General features: G+C 37.7%; 1 protein-coding gene across 1 annotated transcript; it reads right to left on the reverse strand.

Moving 5' to 3' along the window:
• Positions 1-517: 517 nt before the first annotated feature.
• On the reverse strand, positions 518-16,186 carry YIPF4 (Yip1 domain family member 4). Its single transcript, XM_082481017.1, has 6 exons — positions 15,968-16,186; positions 12,252-12,405; positions 9,261-9,432; positions 7,458-7,535; positions 5,525-5,638; positions 518-3,117 (listed from the first exon to the last, which is right to left on the reverse strand). The coding sequence occupies exons 1-6, from the start codon at positions 16,056-16,058 to the stop codon at positions 2,980-2,982; spliced, it is 747 nt and encodes a 248-aa protein (XP_082337143.1). The 5' UTR covers positions 16,059-16,186; the 3' UTR covers positions 518-2,979.
• Positions 16,187-16,281: the final 95 nt, after the last annotated feature.

A 16,281-nucleotide genomic window follows, 5' to 3' on the forward strand; every position in this document is an offset into this window, starting at 1 on the left:
TAAAACCAAAACCGCATGGGTATGTATGCCACCCAGGCTAATCCAGATTGTCCTGAGAGCAAAGCTCACTTCACAACTTGAAGTGAAACATTTCAGGCTAATAAGGGTAGTGACAAAATTTACAGCAGATCTCAAGCTGCATGTTGTCTCCGCCTCAAAGCAATTGATTTAATTTACTTTTCAAGTAGGTATGATTTCTCTAATAAACAGAATATGTCTGATGGGTAGAAGAGGGAGAAAGACATGCACCTGTCTAACTGCTGTATACCAAAGATCATCCAAAAAGCATGTCTCACTATTTAGGTAAGATACCCATGTGTCTACCTTAAAATGAGGTGTTGCATCTTCCAAAGGGATCTTTTTGCTAGATGGATGTGCTCTAAGTTTCCAGTTTTGACAGTAGTGTATTTGTTATCCCAAATTTATTTATAGCCTCAAAACTTGAGATTGATGGCACGTATAAGAATATAGATGTCATAATTCAGTAAATATAAATGAGCTTCATACATTCTGTAAACAAGTTTAATTCAAAATTTTTATAAAATACATCTTGTATTTACACACATTCCTCATCTAAAAATATGAGTTTGTTGAATGCAAAGTTATTACAAACTATCAGAACCATCTGAGAGCTGTTTGTACATATTTCTTGCCCAGCATATGCAAAAGGTGAACCTAGAGATACTAAGATTAAAAGGTGCAAATCTGCAATTGTGTACAAAATACGTAATATGTTAAGTGCTTATCTAGATTGCATATTACACATGTGCCAAGCCTGTGGAAAGGAACAGTTAAAATTGCAACTATAAGTTTCACAGAACATTAGTATAGAGGAAATTAAGAGATTTGGAGATTAAATAGAACATTCTTGCATCCTCTGAATATTCATAGTCATTTCAGATGCACAGGATTTGTAATGGACATTTAATGAACAGCTATGCAAAGAGGAACTAAGCTTAAAGCTCTCTGACAGCCTCGTAACCTAAATGTGTCCTTGCCCTTCATGTTTGTGGTGATGTTAGTTAAACCTGTATTCACAGGGTCTAGTTGAGTCTTAGTTGGATATTCCTGTTAAAAAAGAAATATAGGTCATAGGGAAAAAAAATAAAAGAGATAAGACCAGGTTATCATGCAAGATTCCAAAGGTAACATGTTTGGGTTTTCTTAATACACGGTAGCTTGCTTTTTTTTTTTTTTTTAATTTATTTTGTACAAAACGCTTGCAGATAAGTACTAAGCTGCTGGTGTAGCTGGTTTAGTATGACTCTGCAGTAATTCCACCAGAACTTCTGTAGAAGTCAAAAATTAGGTGAAAAGTTGATCACCAGTTTTTCTCCTTTAATGTATTACAAGCTAGAGTATTACATTACAATTCATGTCCAGCACCAACTTTAAGTAGTTCTGTTTAATACCAACACAAGCATCAGCCAGAAAAGCAGACCGAATAAGCTAAACATTTGTGGCAGCGTTGGAATTTAAATATATATTTTGCATCACTAATGAGTGGTAAAAATAAGTTACCAAAATGGCGATTTATGCAGTCTTAAAAAGGTGAAAAACTACAGCTCTGATAAGGAAATAGGTCTGTTAGGAATCAAAGATGGCCCTTGCTATTACCTTGTCATGGCTGATTTTTATTTGCAGCATTAAAAAAAAAGAGACAGGGGGAATGCTTTTTTTCCCTGTTACAAAAAAAAAATAATCTAGAAATTTGTGATCTTCAGTATTTAGTATTGTCAAATAGATCATAAACACCTAAGTTAGTACCATGCAAAATGAACTTCAGTGGACTTCCCTTGTGAAGAAACATTACCATGCAGACCATTACATAAGCAATCAACACAGTACACAGGAAATATTTAACATGTCATCACATTATTGCATAATCCTTGGATAGTCAAAATTAGCAAGACTTTAATTGTTACTAAGGCTGTCATTCTGCCGCATTTTAGTGGCGGGAGAGTCTGGCTTTACCAATCTTTTTATTTCTCTGTATAAGGGATTAATAGTACTGGGAAAGAAAAATGGATGTGTGTTAAATACCATGCTATTAAAGGCAAGACAGAGGAAGATGTTGTAAAACATAGTTAGGGAAGCATTATTTTTATTTTGTCATCATAAAATAACATTGTTTAAAGATCACACAAATTTGATAGATCATCTTTTTTCTCCAACATTAAGCCAGCACTACAGTTGAGAAAGGTATTCACCCGTTTCTCTGTAAATTTATACTTTTAATTAAAATAATTTGATTCTCTAAATATGCGATTTTATTAATAATGTCACGCAACAATATCTTGCTCCTTTGGTCAGAGATAGTAAATGAAGACTTCAAATACTTGTATCTTCAGTTTTTAAAAACCCAATATACATCCTTAACCAAGGAGTATTTACGCAACACACAAGCCATAGATACAAAATACACAGTATATACATGTTTTGAAAACAAATTGGAATTTATAAAAACTCAATAGCCAAATCAAAGTAATTGAGGCACTAAATTAAAAGTAGCATCTTCATGTCTTGATTATACAGAGTATTCTGTGAACAATCAGGACTGTTTCATAAATATATATTATCTACAGAATTTGCTGTGCCAAAAAAGCCAGCTGTGTTTAAGCTCAAAAGAAAAATTGCACTTTGAGATTGTTACAATTAACTTATCATTTTTCTCCTCGAATATAGTAATCTGGCCCTAGTGCTTTTGGCACAGGTATTGTGTTTTTGCTACACTTCCTTATAAAACACAAGGTTCTTATTTTGTTAATTAAAATCTGAAGAGTCAAACAAACCTAGAACTTTGATACAAATCTATATAGCTACAATTGCTTCATTAAATAATATACACAAATATGCTCTTCGATCTTAAAACATCTCGACCACTGGATACAAAACAGTCACTTGTATTATCTCCAGCCTTACGCATTATCAGTCTGCAAGTGAATAAAATACGGTTTCTGGCCACATCTTGCACTAGGATCACACCCCAGTGTACAAGGACAGAAAATAAATGTATAATAAAAAGATTGGATAAATTAGAAGGGGTTTCTTGGTCTTGAATTCTTCTCCGACTAGTAATGATGCAGCACTGTAGGCAGCCCAAAATACTCCAAACAACTGAAAAAGAAGATGGACAGTCTTAGCTGAAACCACAAGAAAATCTCCCTGAATATCAAGATAAAAATCAGTTCTTCTCCACATATAATTAAAAAGAAACTCCCCAAAAATATTTTGGGAGAAGAACTCCCCACACAAACACACGCGTGCATTTTCATTTAAGTTTAGAGAAATACTTAACAAGTATGCATGTTAACTTTCATTTGAGACAGTTTTTACTGAAGTGAGCAGCTAAGGATCTACAGTAAGTTTTCTCTAAGACACATAGATACCACAAAGCAAGCTGTAGGTTTACATATACTGATAATTTGAAACTTGACTGGATTAATTACTTTTCATTTTACCTTACCTGTCATCAAGTATTAACCCTTCCCTTTCTCTAAGCAAAAGAATTACTATACTTGACTCTTCCTCCTATGATATATAGAGTTACATTACTATTTTTTTATTTCAGGATTCATCTGGCTCACAAGCTTTACTTTATTTATGGTGCCCCCACCTCAAGGTAACTGAAACTCACATTCCAATTCCTTTCAGGTGCAATGAGAAGCCTGGCAAAATACAGTCTGTATCAAAACCTGTATTGCTTAGTAAGTTAAGAAAGAAACAGTTTAAAAGACTGGTAGGAAGTAACATTACCGGAGAATATCCGCTATGAAGTTAGCTTGCATACTTTAAGAAAAAAAAAAAAAAAAAAAAAAAGTCTTGAGGTCAGTGAACTTGACTCAAACCTCAAACTAACAAGGTTATAGCAAAAAGTAATCAGACATTATTATCTTCTAGCAGCACCCTGAGTATTAATAAAAAAGGAAAAATACTTAAAACTGAATGGCATGCAAAAACACTGTCATCTCCTGCAAACCACAAGACCAACGGGGGCAAACATAGTAGGACCCGAGCAAAGAACTTTTTCCACAGTTCTGTCAGAGGAGCTGAAGCCCCTCGAGGGATTATGTGGCCCATTCAACTGCCATTGAAAAAAAGAAAATAAAAAAAATGGCATGTGTTTGCACACTTCTGGTTTTGCTGCCTCACACAGGACTGCAGAGATAAACAATGGGGAAAACAGAGATCATGACTGAATTCCCTAAGACACATTAGGGAAATTGCAGCAATTAAAACAATCGAGGTGCATTCCTTGAGTAGTTTAGTCTGCTGACTGCAACTAGAAGAGAACTGACTGGAATTTCACTATTTTACTGCAAGTTCCCCAGCTTTAGGACTGTTAAATATTTCCCCAAGTGCAGAGTTCTCAAGCTGTAAGCAGTAGTACTTGCACAGCATAAGTAGTTTTGGCCATATGGGGCTTTTCCTGCATTTTCACACTAATGATGCAAAGGTAAGAAGCTTGCACAGATTCACCCTGAAGTTAATGTAAGACTGTTCGTAGTGATCAAGCAACAGAGGTTTCATTAACATATATTTATTTTCAAGTTATGTATTAGTTAACTGGCAAGTTAATAATTTGCTTTCTGACTGTATCACTTAATAGTAATTGCAAGTTATCACAAACACAGCAATTCTGTTATTTATCATACATTTTAGTTGTACTTCAATTATACTGTTTACCAGCAATCTAAAAGGACAGAAATAATTCAAATCAACAGAACAAGAACTCAAAAAGCATACAGCTTAGCTAGTAACAGATTTTTTTTTCAGTCAATCTTTCCAAAAGGTTCAGCAGTAACTTCAGTGGCTACCTAAAGGGGTTTTTAAGCAGTACTGGAGGAGGTGTTCAAGAACTTTACGTAGTTCTGGGATCTATCAGGGAATGTTGCTAGTTTCATAAAAGTGTCCAACAGCAGGTGGTATTAGGCAAGTTATTCTTGCTTTGTGCCTTACATTCCATATCTGTAAAATCAGAACAATACTTACCTTCCCTTAAAAGAGTATTGAAAGCTTTGTACTGCTACCACTCACTACAGGAAGGTCTCAGAACAATGACTAACATCACATTCACGCTGCAGTAACTAAAAATAAACCGGTTGATGGGGGAAGGAGTAGAACATCTTGTTTTCAGATTCTTCATTTTGAGGTTTAATTATGTATCCTCTTCTCAAAATGATAATCCTATTTATTTTAATGCAACTATCCTAGCACAGCAAAATACCTGATAACAACAGGTGTTGTTATAGCAACAGCACTGTATATCCCCAAGTACCCAAAAGAAACATTTAAAACAGAAATCATTTAGCAGTCACATCCACCATGCTAACCAAAAGGATGATGGACTCATAGTTCTCAATATTTTCACATCCACCATGCTAACCGAAAGGATGATGGACTCATAGTTCTCAATATTTTGACACATCGTTATGTTGTCCTGAACAGATTAAGACTCGAAGTGTTAGGTAAGTGACTTAAAAATAACTTGTGAACAATTATCAATAGATGATACCGAACTTACTTTTATTAGGGTAGAAACAACTTCAAATGATCCAACCACCAAAAGTACAGGTACTATGACAATGAGGGGAAGTAGGGAATATCCTATCACACCAAGAACTTGGCCATAAGCAACCTGAAATTTTCAAGCACATAAAACCAAGCTTTTTAGTACTCAATCTTTGTCACCAAACACAATTTGATCTTGTTATAACAGTAATAGAAGTAATAATGTATTAGGTATTAATGAAATTTCAGCTAAAGGAAACTTGGTAGCATGAAAATTGTTTTTGTATGCTACTCCCTAGAACCGTGTAATTAATCAATTCAGTTCTCTTAGAAATATGTTGTCTCTTTTTTTTTTAAACTGTAAATGGCAGTTTTATCACTTCCAAGGGAAGTATTTACACCGGTTAAAATGTGTAATTCCACCCACCCCTCACATTTTCATGTTCTGCCTTAAGTGGTTCTCAACTTCCACTCTCACGCTGTAGTCCTGGCTGTCACAAGCAGTAAAGATATGATTTTCTGCATTAACATACTCATATCCATTATACATAAATTCATAAAATACATTAATGCTTTTAGTGTCAGGAGAAGACCTAGAACCTGATCCCTCTAAGGCACAGAAATCTGCCGATTTCCAGTTTAAATTTATTATGACTATCTTAAACAGATTTGTTCAAAGTATTTCCCTAACTGTTTTTAGCTTCATGGGGATTAAAATATTTTATTTTCCCCCATTTTCCCTTCTTTTTTTTTTTTTTTTTTAAATGTTCCTGGGCCCAGCTAGGCATCTTGGATTTCACAGGAAAAACAGTTGCGAGACAAGTGACCATCTTGCAAGCAATCTCTCGTGGCCGTTGATCCTTCACAGTGAATTGTGCAGACCTGTACTTTCTCCCCAGTCTGTACGTTCTGATAATTTCACATTTTGAGCCACGAAACAGATTACTGTAAAGGCATCTGGATTTTGCTGGTATGCAGAAAAAGCACGTCATCACATTTACAAAAGCTTTTTCTTTCAAAACAGTGTTTGCACAAGAAGTCTCTAGCAATTATGATTAAAAGGAAAATCTAAACAATTAAAGTAAATGTAAATAATGCAGGAAGTCTGCAACACTAGTTCATCATTAATGCAAAATGCATAGTAAAAATATAAAAATCAAGTATCACTGAATATTTAGTTCTCCATGACACAGTTCAATGTATTTTGTGCTGCAGAGCCATTTTTAAGTTTCTACCCTCCCAAATGTTCTGCTGAAACTGTCTGTGAGCCTTGCTCTAAGTCATTTTTTGTTGTTGACACCTGAATCACTTAGTAAATCAATTTGTAAACAGCTCAAACAGCTATCCCAGCCCTGCTGGTGCAAGCAGCTGGAGGGAGGGATGTAGGCCAGAATTTCAATTGGCTGTGTAGTTGAAGAACATGTGGTGACTTTCAACCTTTAATGGGTTTGAACTGCATCAGGCCAAGGATGAAAAACACTGGAAGGTGCTCTACACACAAGGACATTATAAAAATTAATGTTAACCCCATTTAATAAAAATAATTTTTAAAAAGTTTAAATAAAGGCTAGTGCAAGAGCAGTGCAACTGGTCCCATTTAGCTCAGTGACTGAAAAATTGAAAGCACTTGTCCCTCCAGGATGGACTTCAGTTCTGGATCGCAGGCACCTGTTAGAATTTCTGGGATTCATAGTGCAAATTTCCAGATTGTTTATCACATCCAGCACACCATCCATCACACAGAAAGATTAGCTGATCATCCCTGTATTTTAGATTTTATTTTGGAGGCCAAGAACCTGAAATGTAGACGTTACCAACTGCATCCATTCTTAGTTGGGTACAAAGTCCAAAGCCAAGCAGCAAGAAAACCCAACTACTACTGGAAAACATAGCTAAGAGACTTTGCATTACCTCCCTCTATGTCCTTTTTGCATACAGGTACTTACTTCTCCTCCAAGAACCCTGGCCAGTAAAAAAATTGTCAAGGATCCAAATATCCAAATAGTTATAATCCAAGAAACAACCTTAAGAGATAAAGAAAAATTCATTTCTGTTAATAATTTTCATTGTGAAAAAGGAAAACTAATTTCTATTAATCACCTTCACTGCAGTCAAGGATTTTATTATGCAAAACTGAATTCTGAATTGTGGCAAGAATAGTTTTACTTATTCTCAAGTTGCATTGTCATACTAAAATTCAGCAGTTACATTTACAGAATCGCATTAGTGGTAAATTTGGTGAACAGTATCAGTCCAGTCTCTGTATTGCCAAATGTACGACAGCTGCACTTAAAAAGGAAGTCAATACTCAATTCAATTTTTTTGCTTAATTCAAAGTTCCAGATTCACAGAAGAATCATATAGGGGATGATTTTGTTTTTTATTTAAAAGCAGATAAAAATCACAGCGCCACTTAAAAAAATTTAAGATAAATATAAAAGCTTTATGCTATTTGTGAAAATAGTGCACGGCCTCTTTTTCCTTCCTCCTTTCTTCCACAGTCTAAAAGAAGACGACCAGATTAAAGTCTTAGAGCAGGAATGCTCATCTCTCTCCAGCTTACAGCCCACCATTCCATCCATGTAGTCTAGCTGCTGTCAGTCATCCTGTTGCCAGCTAGTAGCTTTCCCTCCCCACATATATACAGCACTCTTGTATCAGTATGGTAAATCCACTGTTCCTAAGAATCATTAGGCCTACTGTTCACGTACAGTAGGTACGTGAACTGCAGAAGGTAGTTTATCTGTCAGGGGATCAAGGAACGGTCCTTGCTTTGCCTAGGAGGCAGATAAGTGGTCTGCCCAGAAGACTTGAATAATACAGTGGTTTAGTCTACTCACTTCAAGTCTCACAGAAACAAGATACTGAGGGTGAATTTTTAATCAGCATTTCGTACACCATATGGAAGCCAGAGGTCACAATGGGAATGATTTCATCTCGCCCTTCACAAAAATCCTTACATAAGCACATTCTGCTACTTTACATATGGCTGACTGCTATACTACATTGTATTTAAAACTGTAGCTACATATATAGTCATAGATTTCCAAAGAAGGACCACCTAGGCTCACATTCAAATTGTGACTATAAATGACACTGCTCTATTTCAATCTGAACGTAAAGAAAAAAGCTAATGGTGTTTATGGAGGCCAATTAAGTCTGCACAATGCCTCTGAATAGCTGTTCACCCTAGGGTTCAAAAGGAATAATGGCAGAAGTCTATTGACCAGAGGAAAGTTATTTGATTGTAATTGAGCAGGGAGGACAAAATAGCAAATAGCACTAATGAAGACTAAATATACCAGATAACAGTGGTGATGTAGTATGAATTAAACAAGTAGCTTTATTTGTCAGGAAATTAAAACTTATGGCATCCAAACAAATGTTCTTCGGTAACATTTTTTAGTAATAAAAAGCACATTAACAAAAGGTCACAATTAAAATGGAAAGAATCACTAATATGACTATAAACCCATTAGTATCAATCTGTTCCCTTTAGAAACCACATCTTTCCTTTGTTTTACTGTATAAAAACAAACCTGACATTTCATCATGATTAACTTATCCGTGGGCTATTTAATACATTTCTTAATGCTGTCTTTCTACATATTGACTTCAGAAACAGCATTTGAAGTGCCCCACATTCACATGCAAGGAAAAGACTTTCTACCTACGTAAGAACGCAAATTGCTTAGCAATCATGTCCCCAGATTTAGTTTAGATTTCTTTTCAGGTAGAAGGCTACCTACCTTAAATTGCCCATATAATGAGATCATTGAGAAGAAGAGGACAACTGCCAGAGGACCCCAAAAGTCTGGATTGTCTCTCACTACCTGCCTATTAAACCCAAGAGATGGCATAGGCATCAACACACATCGAATTTTGTAGTAAATATCCTTTAGATCAATGTCGAGTTCTTCTCTGAAATTGAGTAAAGCAAGAGAGCATTACTATACATCACAGTAATGAAATAAAGCATAAAAAAAAGTAAGTTTGGGGGTAAACAGCAGGTTTATAGAGCAAGCCTCCTGTCACCCATAAGGCTTTCTGAAGCCATGACCAGCAAAGGAACAGTTCCATCCACAACAACGTAACACCATACCTTCATCTTGCATTCAGTAACTGGTGTGACACAGTTACATCTATTTAATTAGTCAAAAAATCAATTACATGACTGAGAATAGAAAACACACACAACATACCCTAACAGTCTACACTAAGAGAGTAGATGTATTTTCTGACATGCAGGAACACTTGACACATTTATACCATTGTAACTACTTAAAAGTCAGACATGCATACACAAAAGTAGGATGTCTGTGTATTCTTATGATGAGCAGTTTGCCATGAGCACACTTATTGCTGAAACATTTTACGTCAAATTCTACAATAAAGAATACCTCTACATTCAGTAATCCTAAACCATTCAAGATACATCAAATAAAAGCAATTTTTAAAAAATAAAATGGCATTTAACTTGCTTCAACAACAGTAGTTTTCAGCAGACCAGTTTATGCCAATTGTTTAATTACTGGCTAGTTTCCAATATGGGTACAAATAAGTAAAAGCCAATTAAAATAGCAACACATTCTTCCAATAGATCTTGCTCTTCTGTAATTGCCTTCTCAATTCCCTGCTACAAACTATCTGTAAGCAGCTACAAATTGACCAGAAGACTGTTCTGCATAGGAGACTCTTAATTGGTACATCTTGCCCTGATTGTCCTAGCATAATGGGAAAGAATCATGCTTTCCAAGTAATAGGAATTCCACTTCTTTAAGTTTATGCATGGAACCTTAAGACAGAACTGTATGCTACTGTTTTGCTTATGCAGTCATGACCAAGGAGCTCTGAAGCGTTGCAAGAGACTTCCCAACAGACATCCCTCTGCTCTACGTTTAAGAGCACAGTGGAGAAAAATGTAGAACCATATCCTAAGTCTGTTCATGAAAGTTTTGTACAAGGCTTTGATTTATGGCTCTTTCCTCAGAAAAGCTGAAGCAAGAAATAAACAAAGACACAATTCACCACAATTTCTCTTAAAAAAAAAAAAAAAAACAACAAAAAAAACCTAAATACTGCTCATTGAGTGTCGCACAGCAATTTCAGGACTGCCATTACTGAAGCTATTTCAGAATTGGTATTACTAACCTGTGACTAAATAAGAAAAATTGTTCTTTAACACATCCCTGAATGTAAGGAGTGGATTAGAAGCATCTATTTTCCTCTATTTATCTAAACAGGATGTTCCATTCCTGTATTTTACTCTGAAGACTATGTAACACAAATATTTCTTGTCTGGAAATAATTCTTTGTCATAGCCTAGGGTTTCTGACAGTTCCTCATGTGAATAAACTGTCTTTCACATGAAGCTGACGGCTACCTCACTTGAGAAGTAATGGTAGCTGTAATAGGAAACAAGTACCTGGAGTAAGGCTGCCCAATGAGAAAGAAAAAAAAAAAAAATCTCACTCCACTGAACATCACCTCGAATTTCCCTTAGCTGGCTGCTATTTAAACCCTTAGTAGGATTCAGGTTACAAAGCTTCATTATAGCACATGTCCTGGGAACAATCAGAACTGTATGAAAACTGCTACATGGAAGTCAGATTAAGGTCTTCTCTGTTAGGATGATTATATCCATCCTGTTTGCCACAAACCCATCATTTCCCTGGTATGTTCTCCTCACTTCCAGCAATGAGCAGCTTAGAACATCTAACAGTCTTTGAATCAGAAACTCGTTTTTTCTGGTATGTTAGACAAAAGAGGAAATTCATATGTTGTCACTTCAGCACACCATTCTGTTTCTTAATTAAAAGTCAGGAGGTTTACAGAACAGACATTCACACAAGGAGCTAGTTCTGCACAGTTTAGTTTGAAGTACTTTTCAGGTATCAGTTTCATTATTAAGCTCTCCACGCATCTGTTCTCTCCCAACACTCTCATTCGAGTTCTCCAGAGTAGTCTCTGGCTCACTCAATTTTTTAAAAGCATCATTATCTTTAATTCATGCAGGAAAACACGGAGACACTAAGAATGAAGTTGCTTAGGTGCAGAACAAGGACTAAGACCCAGGCTGCCTGACTCACAGTGTGGTAACCTTAATAAACAAACTTTCTTCAACCAACCACATTTCTCTGAACAGAACAAGAGATACAGAGATTTTCAGTTTTAAGGTCATTTTTGTCTTTCAACACTAACACTCTTGTAATCTAGCTTTATAAAATAGCATCAAAGATTACAAAGTTTGTGCTACCTCGCTTTTAGCATCCCTGCTGTAATAAGCATGATTCACAATACATTTACTTCAGAGTAACTAACAGAATTTACTTAACATGAATCTTTCCACAGGATTGTCTTAATCTCCGATTCATCAGCACAAAAAAAAAAAAAAAAAAAAGAATACAATCTAATTCTCTAAACCTTTACAAGATCAACAGATAAGAGCAGAAGAGCCATAATAGCTTTATACTTATAGAGATTAATAAAATTGGATTTTACTTCCTCCTTCCTTCCTCCCCCACAGGGAATAACAAGCCTCTCTTTCTCACTATGGTTTTTATTTTTAGTGGAACGCAATGTTTTCATTCCTGCACCAGAAAACACTCACTGGTCAAGTAATTTGTCAAACATAATTGTAGTCACAGCAAAAGTCTGTGGGACAATTTGAGAGGCTACAAGTTGCTTGTTTTTCCTACACAGCTAATAAAGATAGATACCCAAAAATAATTATGACATACAGGAGTGGCTTGTTATCTTCTGGGTCATCATCTTCCACTTCCAGAAGCCAACCATACCCTCTCTGTCTTAGGAATGTAGTTGCAGTAGATTCTTTGATGAATTCTCCTCCAAGATTTAGCTTAACATCTGGAGTTGCTATGGAGCCACTAAGATCTTAGAGAAAAAGGGAGAGAAAGATATACCTTTTTATGCCTTGCCAAATGCTATTTGATTTCAAAAGTACTGAAAAATAAACAAACATATAAAGCTACATGTCTGGTTATCACCACAAAACTATTCAAAGTTATGGAATAAAATTATACTTTAACACATACATAATTTGAAAGGATACTTCTGGTTTTAATGCAACAGTAACAATTTTGGTTTAGGTCTCAAATTATCAAGTTTTAGCTTCTAGATGGAACTCTTGTTTTTATGACACAGTGTTGTTGCATGACAGAAAGGCTTCTATTTGTCCTTTATCATTAAGCATTTAAAGGTATAAAAGGAGTTAACTAACAAAAGTCTCATCATATTGCAAGTTGTGCATTATTTACCATTTTTTTGCTGACCATACTATACCTCTTTTGGACCCCATTTCTGCACAGTGGCATTGTTTCAGCTAAAACCATTCTCTGCTTTTATGTCCAGTTATTCATGAGAGGAAAACATTTGTTGTTGTTGTTTGTAGCCTGCCTTTAATACAGGTGAAAATGTTAAAAAAAAAGAATACTGTCAGAGATCCTTAGGCTCCAGCCAATAAGAAGAGATACAACGAGTTCTCTTCGATATACTATGATCTTGCTCTGCTACAGTGCTAAACAAAACAAAGAGCAATTTATGTATGTTCTGGCTGTGTCAAAGTCACCAGTAAGTATTAATTTTATTATCTCATTGTATTCACTTAAACACAGATTAAAAATACAAAATAGTAACTGAAAATATACAAAACATCGTGAAGAAAGAAAAACAAGTAGAGAAGAGGGGAATAATAACTCCTTTAGGAAATCAGATTTCCATTATTTGCCAAAAAGGAAAAATCCAAACAAAAACACATAAATTTTTTGTACAAACCTTATTACAAATATACCGAGAGACAAAATTTCTCTTATCATCCAACACCTTTTCATTTCATGAAAGACAATCTTATTTTGGCTTTCCATTGTTGTGTGTTCTTCACACAAAAAAGTTCCTAGGCATAAGTTTCCCCAAACACCTATATATAGCAAGTAATTCTGAAACACATACTCACAGAGGCAAGTCAAGCCATATTTGTAGATTACATTTGTGAAATCTTCTATCAAAATGCAACATGGTTTTATAGAAACAAAGTTTGTGACAGAATCTCACAGTCTTAGCCAGCATGTCTGAAGTGTTCACTGACCACTCAGTATAGCGATTAATTTAACAGAATTCTCCTTCCCAAATCAGCTTGCTGGGCCACTCAAGCTTAAATTTAAGCTTCTCCACAAATGCTTTTCAACCATTTCATAATCATGAGAATTAATGATCCATTGCTTTGATTCTTGGAACACCATCTACGCAGGATCCTTGTAAAGATCACTGTAACTTAAAGAAGGAATTTCTCTTTACTCCTGTCAGTATCAGCACACATACACTGTTCTCACCAGACACAAAGCAAGCCTTTCTCTGCTGTTTACAGAAGGAAGAAAAAGGAAAATTATGTTCTTAATGCCTGGGAATTAAGATAGAGAAAGCCTCAGAAGTATTCTATTATCACTGGGACCCTTTTGTCATTTAAAAATATTTGTTTATGCTACAACTTAACACTGTTTCGAAAGGAGAGGTTCTTGCTACTCTTTGTGCATAAAAGTGGCTGTCAAAACAAGCAAATATAACAGTCCAACCAGCTATTTATTTGTCCTTTCACAGTGACCACTGACAATCCATCCTGGGGCAGGGAAACTTCTACACAAGTCTTATTTACCAAGACTCCTTTTAGCAGTCAATGATTGGTGAATACCTACAACCACACTTTTTAATCATGAAACCCATTAACGTGATCTTAATCTATTTTGCAAGACATCTCAGGTGGGACATAAAGATGCAGAAACCAAGGGGAAAAAAATCTGCTACCTCCTCTTCTATAGTCTGCTTTGAATGAGATGGTTAACAGCAAGCGCTGAACAACCTGCAAGAAATTCATGGTTCTGATGCTTGCTAGCGAGAGTTAGGGTGCCCTCACTTCTACTGTCTCAGGCAGACGACCACAGAGGCAAAACTGAGGTACCTCACACGCCTCATTTCAACCAGGCGTTGTGGAAACCCAGCTTTCAAGACAGTCTTTGCTCTCAATTTTGAAAAAGCACTACAAGAGGCAAAAAACCCACCTAAACAGTCTTTTCTTCATACCATATCTGTACACTTAATTGAGAACACCTCTCCAGCATTCTTCCCTACAAACAGCTCCTACCTCTCACAGAAATAAGATGAGAAAATAAAACAGCTTATACTTCTATTTTTCATATGGATCAAGATTTGGGAAACAAGTAGAAATGAGAGTGCAACAAGTAGTATTTTAATTCAGAAATATCAAGCTGTATAACTTTGCTTGGTTTTGTCTGTTAGTGTAGGTCCATGCAGCACTTCGCAGACAGAACTACACTTGAACAGGCAGATCACGCCTTGCTTGTGTTCACAAAGAACACAGAACCGAGTCCAACTCAACACACACTACTGGAAATGTGGCTGTACGGGATTGAATTCAGCATTGCTCAACAAATATTTGCAGGGGGAATCCCGAGTTTCCATTCAGATGTACGTGGATCCTTTTTCAGGCCAAGGTGGAAAAGGAAAGCAAACCAAACAACAAAAAAACACAGCCAAAATTGTATCTGTTGATTAGTACTTCTTGTCAGAAGGACTGGGAAGTTCACCAAAGAACAGGCATTCTACAGTAGTTGTTCCACTTCAGTAATCCCTTACCAGGGTGGGGCACGAGTCAGGATTTAAGAGATTCCCTAACCCTGTCCACAATTACAACAGCAACTACAGACATACATAAAGTAGAAAGCTTCCCATTTAAATGGGTAGAGCCCAAAAGGCCATTCTCCATCGAAATAAGTTAGCAGACAATGCTGACTATTGTATGTTCATTTTCACAGTCTATAGTCAGATCTTCACAGCATGCTGGTACATCACAGCTATTCGTGCAGCAGTTCGGCAGCGCACACCTCACCCCCTAAACTGCACACAGAGGTTCTTCCCACACCCCACTACTGTACTGAAATGAGACAGGGCAGAGAGACTTCGGCGCAACACAACCGCGAAGGTGAACACACGTTACAATCTTTAATAGACACCAAACGGCGCTCCGGGCAACGTGGAGAAGCGGTCCGTAACAGCGCTTGTCACGGTTCTGTCAGGTCGCCGGGCACAACCTCGGTGACGGCTTTCGGAGAACCCGAGAATGGGAGCACCGCGTCCGGCTTACCGCGCCGGTGCTTCCGCCACGCAGGTAAGGCGTTAAACACCGCTACCGGCACCCTGCCGCAGCGGAGACCCGAAGCCGCGGCCCGTGGGCAGCGGCCACAGCGGCCACCTCAGCCGGGCCGCTCCGCCTCCAGCCACGCCACCAGCCTCAGGGGCGGGGGGGAGGAGGGCACGGAAGGCACCTCTTGCCTCAGTGGCACGGGAGCCGCCCGCTCCCCCGGGGCCTGGCCGAGCATTTCTCCCGGGAAAGCGAGAGCGGCCCCAACCGCGGCCCCGCGCTCACCTTCGGCGTCTGCCGAGGAAACAAAGGTGAAGTCCCCGTTGCTGGGCGCATAGAGCTGCGGCGGCGGCGGCTGCGGGCCCGGGGGCTGCATCTCCCCGCCCTCCGCGAGGGCTGCGGGGCCGGTGGGGGCAATGAGAGACGAGCAGGCACCAAAGCCTAGGGCCTCCCGAGTCCCTCCTACCGCCGCGGCGACGGCCGGCACCCAACAGCCACAGCGCAACCGCCTCACGGGGCAACAACAAGCGACACCGCCCCACCGATTGGCTGCTTGCAAGGCGCACCGTGATTGGTCGCCGCGGGGCCAACGCTGACTG

The sequence above is a fragment of the Vanellus vanellus genome, assembly GCF_965231255.1.
Source record: "Vanellus vanellus genome assembly, chromosome: 3".
In the NCBI taxonomy this organism is placed as follows: domain Eukaryota; kingdom Metazoa; phylum Chordata; class Aves; order Charadriiformes; family Charadriidae; genus Vanellus; species Vanellus vanellus.

Bases quoted from the DNA above. Each gene is read 5' to 3' on its own strand.
- YIPF4 (XM_082481017.1), bottom strand. From the start codon at position 16,058: ATGCAGCCCCCGGGCCCGCAGCCGCCGCCGCCGCAGCTCTATGCGCCC. The intron at 7,536-9,260 runs GTAGGTAGCCTT...TTATCTCTTAAG, and splicing joins CATTATATGGGCAATTTAAG to GTTGTTTCTTGGATTATAAC. The intron at 5,639-7,457 runs GTAAGTACCTGT...TGAAAATTTCAG, and splicing joins CCAGGGTTCTTGGAGGAGAA to GTTGCTTATGGCCAAGTTCT.